Source organism: Apis laboriosa, unplaced genomic scaffold (assembly GCF_014066325.1).
Source record: "Apis laboriosa isolate Shangri-la unplaced genomic scaffold, ASM1406632v1 scaffold46_cov150, whole genome shotgun sequence".
NCBI classification, from domain to species: domain Eukaryota; kingdom Metazoa; phylum Arthropoda; class Insecta; order Hymenoptera; family Apidae; genus Apis; species Apis laboriosa.
Window position 1 is genome coordinate 55,385 of NW_025223399.1, and position 13,409 is coordinate 68,793.

At 33.0% G+C, this 13,409-nt stretch overlaps 1 protein-coding gene across 4 annotated transcripts in view; it reads right to left on the reverse strand.

The window, feature by feature from the left end:
* Positions 1-13,409, reverse strand: part of LOC122716476 (protein cortex-like) — a 220,163-nt gene that overhangs the window by 4,502 nt on the left and 202,252 nt on the right. For 3 of the 4 annotated variants that reach the window (XM_043939582.1, XM_043939580.1, XM_043939584.1), the window contains exons 2-3: positions 6,614-6,835; positions 280-568 (exon numbers count right to left, since the gene is read on the reverse strand). In XM_043939582.1, coding sequence (XP_043795517.1) covers positions 280-568; positions 6,614-6,835 — 511 coding nt within the window. The remainder of the gene's footprint in view (positions 1-279; positions 569-6,613; positions 6,836-13,409) is intronic. The other variant, XM_043939581.1, reaches the window with a different exon arrangement.

Below are 13,409 nucleotides of genomic sequence, written 5' to 3' on the forward strand. Positions count from 1 at the left end.
AAAAAAAAAAAAAAGAAAAGAAAGAAATATTCGAACGATTTGTGATAAGAAAAAACAACTCGAATCGAGGCGATGACGATTTCGATGCAAATACGCGTGAGATTAAAATACGAATTTTTTCGTTACGTTAAATATTAGGGGAAAAATAGAAGGAGGAATAAGAAAGAGAGAGAGAGAGAGAGAGCGAGAGAGAGAGAATGAAATGTTTCGGTGCTCGCAGCAGCATTAGCTCGCAAACCGAGCGAGACGTTATTTAAAATACTATTATGAAACTCTTACTTGGCAACGTTGGACGCGGCGAAGTTTGGAATCCGGGCATATCTAATATGGAGTCTATAATGCCTATTAAAGGCCTCTTTCGCGGCTTCGATTTCCACATTCCATCTTCAAACTGATCCTCGTCCCACAGCTCCCTAGGCCGGCCAGCTAAGTTTCCAGGCAACTTGTTTTCCGTGGATAAGTGGTTTGCGCGCAGCACTTGTTTCTGTCTCACCCCTGGTATTACGTTTTCTTTCACCATTAATTGGTGCATAAATTTCCTCTGCCATCTAGTATGCAGAGAGTCCACCTGTGCCGTTTGTCAGGGTTTAGTGTGGTTTAAACGACACTTGACAAAGAGGATATTTTTTTTTTTCTCTCTCTCTTTTCTTTTATCAAATAGCGCTTGGAAAAATGAATATCTGTGGAATTTTACGGATCTTTTTTCTTTAATCCAATTTCTGAAATTATTGAAATTTTCTAGGTGTTCGAAAGTTATCTATATAAAAGGTAGAAATCGTGATTCTGATCTAGAGATTATTTTTGATGACAAGATATATTGTATTTTATAGCAACAAAGTTATCTTGAAAAATTGATCATCTTCTATTGAGAATATATATTAACAACGTGATACAACGTCTTTATAAACAGACGATTTTAATTAAGAATCGATCTATCGGCGAGATAAATACGATTAATCGATCAAGTATTGAAACACGAACGATATATCGATATATATATCGCGACGATTCGAAGATTTCGTTTGTAAAACGCGTTAGAAAAATTTCACAAAAAAAAAAAAAAAAAATAGAAAAAAGGAGAAGAAAAAAACTTTTGCAAAATCGATTTTCTTCGACGAATCTCTCCAGAGGATATCCTCCCTAGAGAATTCTGTCCTTCCTCCGACATTTTCTTCCCACTTTTCGTTTTCAAAAACGAAAGCAGCGAGGATACGCTGTGATATTATCTCTGTGAATCTCGATCGTTGCGCGCCAGTTAGCGAGACTGCACACCGGCTAAATCGTTTATAATAATAATAATAATGATAAAAAAGCGAGGCGTGGTGAACTGACAGACTGGTTTACGAGAGATGGGGAGGAAAAGAGAGAAGAAGAGAATAGATTGACAGGTCGATGTCACGGTACAATGTACATTCGATAGCAGCATCGAAGTAGCGTTTCACGCAGGAAATTACGTTCATCTAGATCGATCGATCGATAATTTCGTTCTTTTTTTGTTCCCTTCTCGAAATTTCCGATCGAATTTTTCACCTTCTTCCTTTTCCAAAGAGTTTCGAATATTTCGGATGCAGCAAAGAAGCGATATTATTGCACTCGTTTTCTCTTTCATCGAATAATAATTAAAAAGTCATAAGTTATAAAAATTTAATAGATATCGAGTTTTAACCTAATCTAACCTAATCTAACCTAGCCTAACCTAGCCTAGCCTAGCCTAGCCTAGCCTAACCTGGATAGGTTAATTCCTAATTACTGGAGTATTCTTATTTTTAATAATTATTATGTACTTTAGATCAATTAATATAATTAAAAATGATGAATTTTCAATAATCCAAATAATGTATTTTTTAAAAATTGGAATTTTTCCTTTTCACTACTGAATAATTTTTCATATGAGATAATAAATTGAAAATTTAACAAATTTTTTTAATATCAACATCAATTAAATTTATCCCAATTTATATAATTATTGTTATATATTATATTAATTATTAACCTAACTTAACCTAACCTAACCTAACCTAACCTAACCTAACCTAGGCTAGCCTAGCATAGCCTAGCCTAGCCTAGCCTAACCTAACCTAACCTAACCTAACTTAACCTAACCTAACCTAACCTAACCTAACCTAACCTAACCTAGGCTAGCCTAGCTTAGCCTAGCCTAACCTAATCTAACCTAACCTAACCTAACCTAACCTAATCTAACCTAACTTAGACTAGCCTAACCTAACCTAACCTAGCCTAACCTAACCTAACCTAGCCTAGCCTAACCTAACCTAACCTAGCCTAATCTAACCTAACCTAACTTAGACTAGCCTAACTAATCTAGCCTAACCTAGCCTAGCCTAAAATAATAATAACCGCCTGAAAGTAAAAAATAAAATACATACAACGCGTGAAAATCGAAAGGAGGGAAGCTTTTGTAAAATTTCTTCGAGAGAAAAATCTCTAAGAATAAAAATCCCCTAGAGGATTTTGAGGATTTAGCAAGCGATTATCGCTGTGAATCCGATCGAATCCGAGGAATAGAATAATAATATAATTCTTCGAATCTTTGAGACGCGACAAGTCTCAAAAGATTGAGGAGAGTATTCTTCTCGATGAAAATTGAAACAATTGCGCAATCGAACGAAGGAGGAAACTTTCAACTTTCGAGACGACGGCTGTTGAATTTTACACACAGCCAACTCTGGTCGCCTCTTTATCAAATATCCCCGATAAATATTCATTCCACGTCACTTGAAATTTCCACAACACGTGGAAATGCTTATAGATTTTACTCCACTTCGAGGAGGATATCTCGAGTACACAGTATATAAGGAAAACTCGTCTCTTTCGCCTTTTTCCCCTTTTCCTTCCCTCCTTTTTTTGTTCCCGCGAAAACTCCAACTCCACGTTTCCCTCGGCTGAAACTCTGAAAACAGTAATTTCCACGCGGCTCGCCGTGATTTCGATCTTATCTCTGCCGATTATCGGAGATTACGTGCCCCCGTCGATAAACACGAACCGAGGGATACCTGTGGCGCCCACATCCGCGCCGCTCTTTATGCTAATTTAGACGATTCTCGCGACGAGGCGAGCGTTGCCGCCGACCACCGTTCGCGGAATCGAAACGCGATTCTACGAAAAAAGAAAAGAAAAAGAAAAAGAAAAAAAAGGAAGAAATAGGTTTAATACGATCGTTCTTATGCGTCGATAGATTATATCGCTTTTTCCATATTGCGTATGCAATATGGCGAACGCGTCATAACTAACGTTCAATCTCACACGTTGAAAGTCGTATTTATAGGATTTGGTCCATGTGTATAAAGGTACAAGGTGATATCAAGTATGTACATTTTTTATTTTTCGTTTGTACGAGTTTTTCTTTTTTTTTAAGATTTTTCCAATTTTTTGAACATTCATTTTCAGGTGTATGCAATATGGCGAACGCGTCATAACAAACGTTCAATCTCACACGTTGAAAGTCGTATTTATAGGATTTGATCCGTGTGCACAAAGGCACAAGGTGATATCAAGCATGTACATTTTTTATTTTTCATTTGTACGAGTTTTTCTTTTTTTCTCGAGATTTTTCCAATTTTTTGAACATTCGTTTTCAGGTGTATGCAATATGGCGAACGCGTCACAATTACATTGCTCTCATACGTGAAAATTCGCCTCGAATTTATAGAAATTAATTCATAAAATAGTTTAAACATATATATTTTATTTTTCATTTGTAAAATTTTTTTTTTAATTATCTCAAGATTTTTTTAATTTTTTGAACATTCGTTTCCAGGTGTATGCAATATGGCGAACACGTCATAACAAACGTTCAATCTCACACGTTGAAAGTCGTATTTATAGGATTTAATCCGTGTGCATAAAGGTGATATCAAGTATATACATTTTTTATTTTTCGTTTGTACGTGTTTTTCTTTTTTTCTCGAGATTTTTCAAATTTTTTGAACATTCATTTTCAGGTGTATGCAATATGGCGAACACGTCATAACAAACGTTCAATCTCACACGTTGAAAGTCGTATTTATAGGATTTGATCCGTGTGCACAAAGGCACAAGGTGATATCAAGTATGTACATATTTTATTTTTCATTTGTAAAATTTTTTTTTTAGTTATCTCAAGATTTTTTTAATTTTTTGAACATTCGTTTCCAGGTGTATGCAATATGGCGAACACGTCACAATTACATTGCTCTCATACGTGAAAGTTCGTTACACCTCGAATTTATAGAAATTAATTCATAAAATAGTTTAAACATATATATTTTATTTTTCATTTGTAAAATTTTTTTTTTAATTATCTCAAGATTTTTTTAATTTTTTGAACATTCGTTTCCAGGTGTATGCAATATGGCGAACACGTCATAACAAACGTTCAATCTCACACGTTGAAAGTCGTATTTATAGGATTTAATCCGTGTGCATAAAGGTGATATCAAGTATATACATTTTTTATTTTTCGTTTGTACGTGTTTTTCTTTTTTTCTCGAGATTTTTCAAATTTTTTGAACATTCATTTTCAGGTGTATGCAATATGGCGAACGCGTCACAATTACGTTGCTCTCATACGTGAAAATTCCTTACAATTTATAGAAATTATAGAAATTTATAGAATTTATAGAAATTAATTCATAAAATAGTTTAAGCATACATATTTTATTTTTCATTTGTAAAATTTTTTTTTTAGTTATCTCAAGATTTTTTTAATTTTTTGAACATTCGTTTCCAGGTGTATGCAATATGGCGAACGCATCACAATTACGTTATTCTCATACATGAAAGTTCGTTAATTTATAGAAAATTAATTCGAATAGTTAAAACATATATTTCTTATTTTTCGTTTGTATAACTTTTTTTTTTTAAATTTTTTGCTTTTTCCATGTGTGTGTAATATGGCAGTTTAAAGGATTAATTCGAATAATTATGGCACAAGGTAATCCAAATATACTATTTATATTTCGTTCGTATGATTTTTCTTAGTTATCTAAGTAAAGATTTTTCAAATTTTTTTCCCTTTTCCACATGTATGTTACATGGCAAATAAATAAGAATACGTCAAACTTATAGAAATAATTTGTGCAACTTTTTTTTTAGTTATCTAAAAATTTTTTTAATTTTTTGATTTTTCTACGTGTATGTAATATTGCAGTTTGTAGAATTAATTCGAGGAATTATGGCACAAGATAATCCAAGTATATTTTTTATATTTCGTTCTTATGATTTTTCTTAGTTATCTCAAGATTTTTTTAATTTTTTGATTTTTCTATGTGTATGTAATATTGCAGTTCGTAGGATTAATTCGAGTAATTATGATATAAAGTAATTCAAGTATACTTTTTATATTTCGTTCGTATGATTTTTCTTAGTTATCTCAAGATTTTTTTAATTTTTTCCCCTTTTCCACGTAATATGGTAATTTAAAGGATTAATCCGAGTAATTATGGCACAAGATATTTTTTGTTCGTATGATTTTTTCTTTTTTAGTTATCTCAAGATTTTCCAATTTTTTTTTTTTTTTTTTTTTGCCTTTTCCACGTATATGTAACATGACAAACGCATCAGAATACATCAAATTTATAGAAATAATTTATTTCTATAAATTTATTATTATTTAATATTATTAATATTTTTTTGCAATTTTTTTTTTTAGTTAGAGATATTTCCAATTACATACACATAGATGTATGAATAAATTGGATATATATAGAATCGATTTCTTCGAGTAATCGACGAGAAAAGGAACAATCGATTTTTCAAACCGAATGATAAATAAAATTATAAAATAAATTTTTATCGAAAAGTGAAATGACGTTCGGTGAGATTGCAATGATATTTCGTCTGTATTAAAATTCGTCTATTAAAATTAAATAATATGGCGGCTTTTTATATCCAGTTAGAGAGACTTGTTTAATTAATTTGATATTCCACGATAAGAGATACTTAAGTTTAATTTATGTATTGTTGTTTTAATAATTTAAATAAATTTATGATTAAAAATATTTATTATAATAATAATTCAAATCAAAATATAGTATATTTAATGAGTTTCAATGAGTTTCAATAAATTAAATAATTTTGAATAATTTATTTTAATATAAATTTGAAAGAGAATTTAAAAGTAGATTATTGTAATTTCTTTAATTGAAGATAGTTTTAAAAAGTGTACAAATCGCCCGTCAATTTCATTTTAAAGTTGAAATAAGTCGTAACATGGTAAAAGTACTGGAAATTGTTTTTAGATTTAAGATTTTAATTTAATAAAAATATTTCTTTTACATTGAAAAGATTAAAAGTTGTTTTTAAAATTTTAAAATTAATATAGTAAAATTTATTATTATATATTGAGATATTTATCGATTTATTAATTTTTAAAAGTTTATAAAAAATATATGTTTTATTAAAGATTTGCGAATAAATTTAACATATTTAATAAGTTAAAAGTAATGTGAGTGAATAGGATTCAATTTCACAAAGAAAGAAATCTCACCCCATATAGAGATTCCATTCCATCCAAGATTTTAAAATTCCAATTTCATTCTATACCAAGCTATAACAAATATAATTTCGAAACCATTTTCTTTTTATCGAACAGGTTACGTAAACATCCCCTCACCTGTTTGAACACATCGATCTCGTCCCTCTGCAATCGATCCTCGTTCCTTTTCTTCAAAAGATAATTAGCAGCTTCCGAGTTGTAGTTAAACTTTATGAATCTGTCCTCGTAATAAGTTTTCTTAGGCGCTTTGAGCGTGTACTTTTTAACGATTTGTTGAACAGATTTCCCAATCGTTACTTGACAATTGTCAACCACCACCGGTTTTTCACTATCTTTATCCTGAAAGAAAAAAATAAATAAACAAACAAACGAATAAAAAGAGATTAAAAATATTGAAACTGTGCCTGTGTCAAGATTTAATTAGTTAAAAAAAAAAAGAAAAATATTCGAAAAATATTCGAATCTGCTTTTAAATGCACGGACGATAATATTCGATTTTATTATTTCTTCACCCCGGATCCGAAGAGAGGAGAGAAGGGGAGGGCGGAAAGTAGACGAGAGATTTCATTGATTATCGAGGAGGATAATGTTCGTGGGACAAGTTTGGCAAGATAATTTGGCGCTATGGCAGGCATTATGCGTTTAGAGGAGGAGAGAGATACAATATTTATACAGACCGGTATCTGTACCTCCAACGAACATCTGGTTTCGACACGAGCGACAGATAGAGGACTGGCTCTTGAACCTGATCTCGCGCGAACAGGTTTAAATTTCTTACTCTTAACGCTTGTAAACGACTGATCGTATTAGTCCACGATTTTTATACGTCGATCGATTCGAAATACAGACGTGAATGAAGTGTCTGAACGAGATGGAATGGATTCAATGAATTTCTCTTTTGCGGAGGCAATCGATTATCGGATGGAAAAATCGTCAGTTTCATCCAAAATCGAGTTTGGATGCGCGCGAGAACAATCGAAGGGGTTTTGTTCGAATTCGAAAGTAGTTTTTTTACTTTCGTAGTCGATCTTCGAATTCTTTTTCGATTTTTAATAAAATTCTGTACGAATTTTTTTATGCAACACGAATGAAAGGGATGTGAAATTCAGGTCTTCTGAAACCAGTTCATCAAGAATGTTAACTTTGTAGGTATGTCTATAACCAAAGAAATCTAATAATTTTATATATTTATTTATCACTTTATCAAAATTATAAAAGTCGCGTAACAAATTCTTGAATTATACTTGATCACAAAGATATTTCGTCTCATTCAATTTCACAAAGAAAGAAATCTCACCCCATATTTTTAATTCATATTTATCACGAAGGAGTTTCATCTTATTCAATTTCGCAAAGATCAAAGATCAAAAAGCGCAAAATCCTTGAATCATATTTATCACAAGGATTCTTCGCTATATTCAATTTCACAACTGATCAAAGAAAGGTGAAAGAAAAAAGAAAGTCATAAATTATCCGCCATATTCTCGATCCACGTTTATCACAAAGTTGGTTTATCTTATTCAATTTCACAACAAAGATCAAAAAAGTATAAAATCCTTGAATCGTATTTATTACAAAGATTCTTCGCCATATTCAATTTCACAACTGATCAAAGAAAGGTAAAAAAAAAAAGTCATAAATTATCCACCATATTCAATTTCAATTAACTGATTAAAGAAAGGTGAAAAAAAAAGTCATAAATTATCCACCATATTCAATTTCAATTAACAGATCAAAAAAAGGTGAAAGAAAAAAGAAAGTCACAAATTATCTGCCATATTCTCAATCCACGTTTATCACAAAAGCGGTTCACCTTATTCAATTTCGCAACAAAAATCGCAAAAAAACGAAAAATCCTTGAATCATATTTATCATAAAAATTCTTCGCCATATTCAATTTCACAATTGATCAAAGAAAGATGAAAAAAAAAAGTCATAAATTATCCACCATATTCAATTTCACAACTGATTAAAGAAAGAAAAAAGAAAGTCATAAATTATCCGCCATATTCTCGATCCATGTTTATCACAAAGGTAGTTCATCTTTCATAATACATTTCATAACAAGAATGAAAAAAATGCGCACAAAATCCTTGAATCGAATTTACCAACAAATATTCTTCGCCATATTTAATTTCGCAACAAAGATGAAAAAAGCACGCGTAAAATTCTTGAATCATATTCTCGATCCACGTTTATCACAAAGGTGATTCATCTTATTCAATTTCACAATAAAGATGAAAAAAGCGCGCGCAAAATCCTCGAATCGAATTTGCCAACAAAAATTCTTCGCCATATTTAATTTCGCAACAAAAATAAAAAAAAAGCAGCAAAATTCTCGAATCGAATTTACCAACAAATATTCTTCGCCATATTCAATTTCGCAACAAAAATAAAAAAAATGCCGCAAAATTCTCGAATCGAATTTGCCAACAAATTTTCTTCGCCATATTTAATTTCGCAACAAAGATGAAAAAAGCGCGCGCAAAATCCTCGAATCGTACAAATATTTTTCGCCATATTCAATTTCGCAACAAAGATAAAAAAAAGCGCGCGAAAAATCCTCGAATCATATTTGCCAACAAAAATTCTTCGCCATATTCAATTTCGCAACAAAAATAAAAAAAATGCCGCAAAATTCTCGAATCGAATTTGCCAACAAATATTCTTCGCCATATTCAATTTCGCAACAAAAATAAAAAAAAGCGCGCGAAAAATCCTCAAATCATATTTGCCAACAAAAATTTTTCGCCATATTCAATTTCGCAACAAAAATAAAAAAAATGCCGCAAAATTCTCGAATCGAATTTACCAACAAATATTTTTCGCCATATTTAATTTCGCAACAAAAATAAAAAAAAGCGCGCGAAAAATCCTCGAATCGAATTTACCAACAAATATTCTTCGCCATATTCAATTTCACAATTGATCAAAGAAAGGTAAAAGAAAGAAAGAAAAAAAAAAAAAAAGAAAAGCAATAGATTATTCCGCCATATTCTCGATCCATATTTATCACAAAAGCGCTTCACTTTATCCGAGCGGTTCGCCGAGGAGGAAGAGGAGGAGGAGGCGAGGAAGAAAATGGAAGAAACTCGCAACAACCCGACCAATTACAGGGACGTCCCTTGGAAAGAAAACGGCATGACGTAGAACCGGGAGCGAGGCGCAATAAATCGCGATACAGACGATTTAAATGGACGATCGTTCACCGTTACGGGCCGGGAGAACTGGCTCGGGGGAAACGCGATCGTAACTCGGAATTAGGATGCCACCTTTTCTGCTTTCTCGCGTTTAAAGTATCGTCCCGGAAATCCTCCGTGTTTGCAGGCTCGTCCCTGCGCGTATGCAACAAACGGCCGCCATATTTATAGCAATTTCTCGCGATAACTGGCGGCCACGTGACGCGCGAACGGGCTAACAAATGAAAATAATAACTCGGCCAACTTAACTTACGGCCGCCGATATTTCATTATCGTTTGTCGCGATTTTCTATTCCCTCCCTGATTCGAATCACGTATATCGCCATTTTAGGCGATCGAGTGAATTTATCGGCCGTCACCTTTGCTCTGAAATGGAATCGCTTAAGGAAGCGATTCTAATGAGCTCTGGTGTTGGGAAACGATGCTTTTGTCTCCTATTCCTAACTTTGTTCAATTTAGGAATAGCTCTCTTTCTTCGAAACAAAATTTTCGTATCGTTCGATCGATCGATGTCTAGATTGAACCTTATATAGGGGAAATATAGGAGAAATATTACTAGGCGAAAAATGTTTTCTCGGAGAGTTCGTTCGAAATTGTTTCCTCGACACGAGAATGATATATGAAATAAGTTGTTGTTAGGAAACTTTTTATTAAGTCTCGCATCGTGTAAATCTTTTTATGATTATATATTTATTAAATCAAAGCAACGAGTATTTGAGTGAGAATCACTCGCACGACGTAACATAAAGCATAGCATGTTTAACATTAATTTTATTTTATTTTACTTAATCAACCCAAATCAAACGAAAATGACGAATATTTGAATATTTGCATTGGAAACGCAGTTACGATATAATATGCGTATTCCAACGATAACTTTAACGAACAATACTCTTTTCTATACTTTCGTACTTTATCGATCCAAATCAAACGAAAACTTTTTTATCGGTAACGAACGATGCCCTTTTCTATACAATTACCTTTTATTTTTCCTCTCGTCTTCTTTCTCATTTCCCGCATCACACGAATCTCTTTTATACACACAGTGCTTACTTTATCGATCCAAATCGAAACAAAACGACGGACATTTGACAACATTGGAATCGTGCACTTTTTTCAATATAATTATCTTTTATTCTTCCTTTCATACTTTATCGATCCTATCGTGTACTTTCTTCCATATAATTACTTTTTATTTTTTCTTTCGTATTTTATCGATCCAAATCGAACGAAAACGACGAATTATTCGACAATATTGGAATCGTGTATCTTTTTCCATATAATTACCTTTTATTCTTCCTTTCGTATTTTATCGATCCAAATCGAATGAAAATGACGAATATTCGATAATATTGGAATCGTATACCTTTTTCCATATAATTACCTTTTATTTCTTTTTTTTCGTATTTTATCGATTCAAATCGAACGAAAACGACGAATTATTCGACAATATTGGAATCGTCTTTTTCCATATAATTACCTTTTATTATCAAGTCGATGGAAAACGACGAATTATTCGACAATAGCATTGGAATAGCGCGCAATAAAACACTCTTATTCCAACTTTGCCCATTCGCTTTCGATTCCTTTTCGCCCTTTTTTTATCATATAGAACGAAAGCGAACGAAAATACGAACGACAAAGATTGCGCTCCCGGCCGCTAGGTGCGCGCAGCACACATCGCATCCGCTCGTATCGGATTCGAACGGGAGCGGCGAATATAAAATAAAACTCTCGTATTTTCCGCTCGTGAGCGGGCCGCGGCGCCAAACACGCGATACGGTAACCAGCACACGGTGCACGGTCACCGTCCCATTAAACCTTGTTCCACGCCCGGTAATTTATGGGGTGCGAGAGAAGGAAACGTAACCACCATCTCGCATAATACCAGACGCCTCCCCACGACCCCCCCCTCATTTGCATAGAGCTGGGCCAGTGGACGACGACCACGACGAAGAAGAGGACGAAGAGATCAAACGCTCGAGATTTCGACGCCGCTGCTCGCGCGAAAAATCCTCTCCTCTCCGCTCTGAAATTCGTTCAAGACGAGACTCTTCCTCTTTGAAAGAATGGGGCGATCGTTCTCGTCTCGAATCAACGAGAGAGAGAGAGAGAGAGAGAGAGAGAGAGAGAGAGAGAGAGAGAGAGAGAGAGGAGAGAAAATTGATTAAGATTCTTGAAACTTGTGTACAATCCTTTCCAAAGAATCTTAAATAAAAGTTTGTCGGTATAAGCTTACGATGCGATGCTTGGATCCGAGCGTACACTCTTATCTTATCTTATCTTATCTTATCTTATCTTATTTTATGATATTATAATTCTTGGATTTGAGTGTATATACACTGAGGAGATAATATAAATATATTATTATATTATAGATATATATATAATATTTATATATTATATATATAATAATAATTATATTAATAATATTATTATAATGATATAATAATATTATATTATATAGAGATAATATAAATAATAATAAGGATAAAGGAGAGACCATTGATACAAAAAGGGGGAAATTACACTCTTATCTTATCTTATCTTATCTTATCTTATCTTATTTTATCTTATTTTACGATATTATAATTGTTGAATTTGAGTGATAATATAAATATGAGGAGATAATATAAATATAAATATATATATATACATATATATATATAATATTTATATATTATATATATAATAATAATATTATATTATATAGAAATAAAATAAGAATAAATAATAATAAGAATAAAGGAGAAACCATTGATACAAAAAGGGGGAAATTACACTCTTATCTTATCTTATCTTATCTTACGATATTATAATTCTTGGATTTGAGTGTATATACACTGAGGAAATAATATAAATGTATTATTATATTATACATATTATATTATATTATAAATATATATATATATAGACCATTGATACAAAAAGGGGGAAATTACGAGGTTTCGCGTAACGGAGGTGGACTTTTGGCCGACCATGAACAACGTAGAACGGAAAATGTCCTCGCACGAGGAACGCGTATCTCTCGCGTCGTTGCGAGGAAAAAAAGGGAGACGGGGAACACGCGTGCAATAATTCTCGATCGTATAAACACGAATACAAGGTGTAATTACTGTTCAACTGCGTATATGACTGGTAATGGTTAACCAAGAAGGAATAGAATCGGTTTATGCGATAATTTGCATACAAGCGATCGGTAGATATTCTCACGAAATGTCGGGGGAAGAAACGAAACGGGAAGTAGTTTCGAAAAAGAGAAGAAAAGAGAGTATCGAGTTGGGGAGTTGATCGAGTCTCACTCTCACGGGTGAACAAACGGGAACGTCGTATCGTTCGCATTTTCTCGCCATCGTGTCTTTAGATTCGTATAAATCGAGGGGGGGGAGGGGGGGGGTACGAGGATTTGCATGAAGCTAAAAACGCTCAGCTGTGTTTGGCCGCGTACTTACGAAATCGCGGAGGATTTTCCCAGGAGGAGACCCCCAGCGAACAAAAATTTTGTATTCAGCGAACCTGTCTGCCCAATACTTTCCCCCTCCCCTCGCAAGGTGGTGAACGGGTTCCCCGTAATTCTAACCTATGCGCAGAAGAGTGCAATTAAGATAAGATAAATAATCGTTGTATTTAAAGAATGTTATTATTATTATATTTGATATATTTAATTATCTTATACTTAATACTGATATATTTAATTATTATACTATATTATA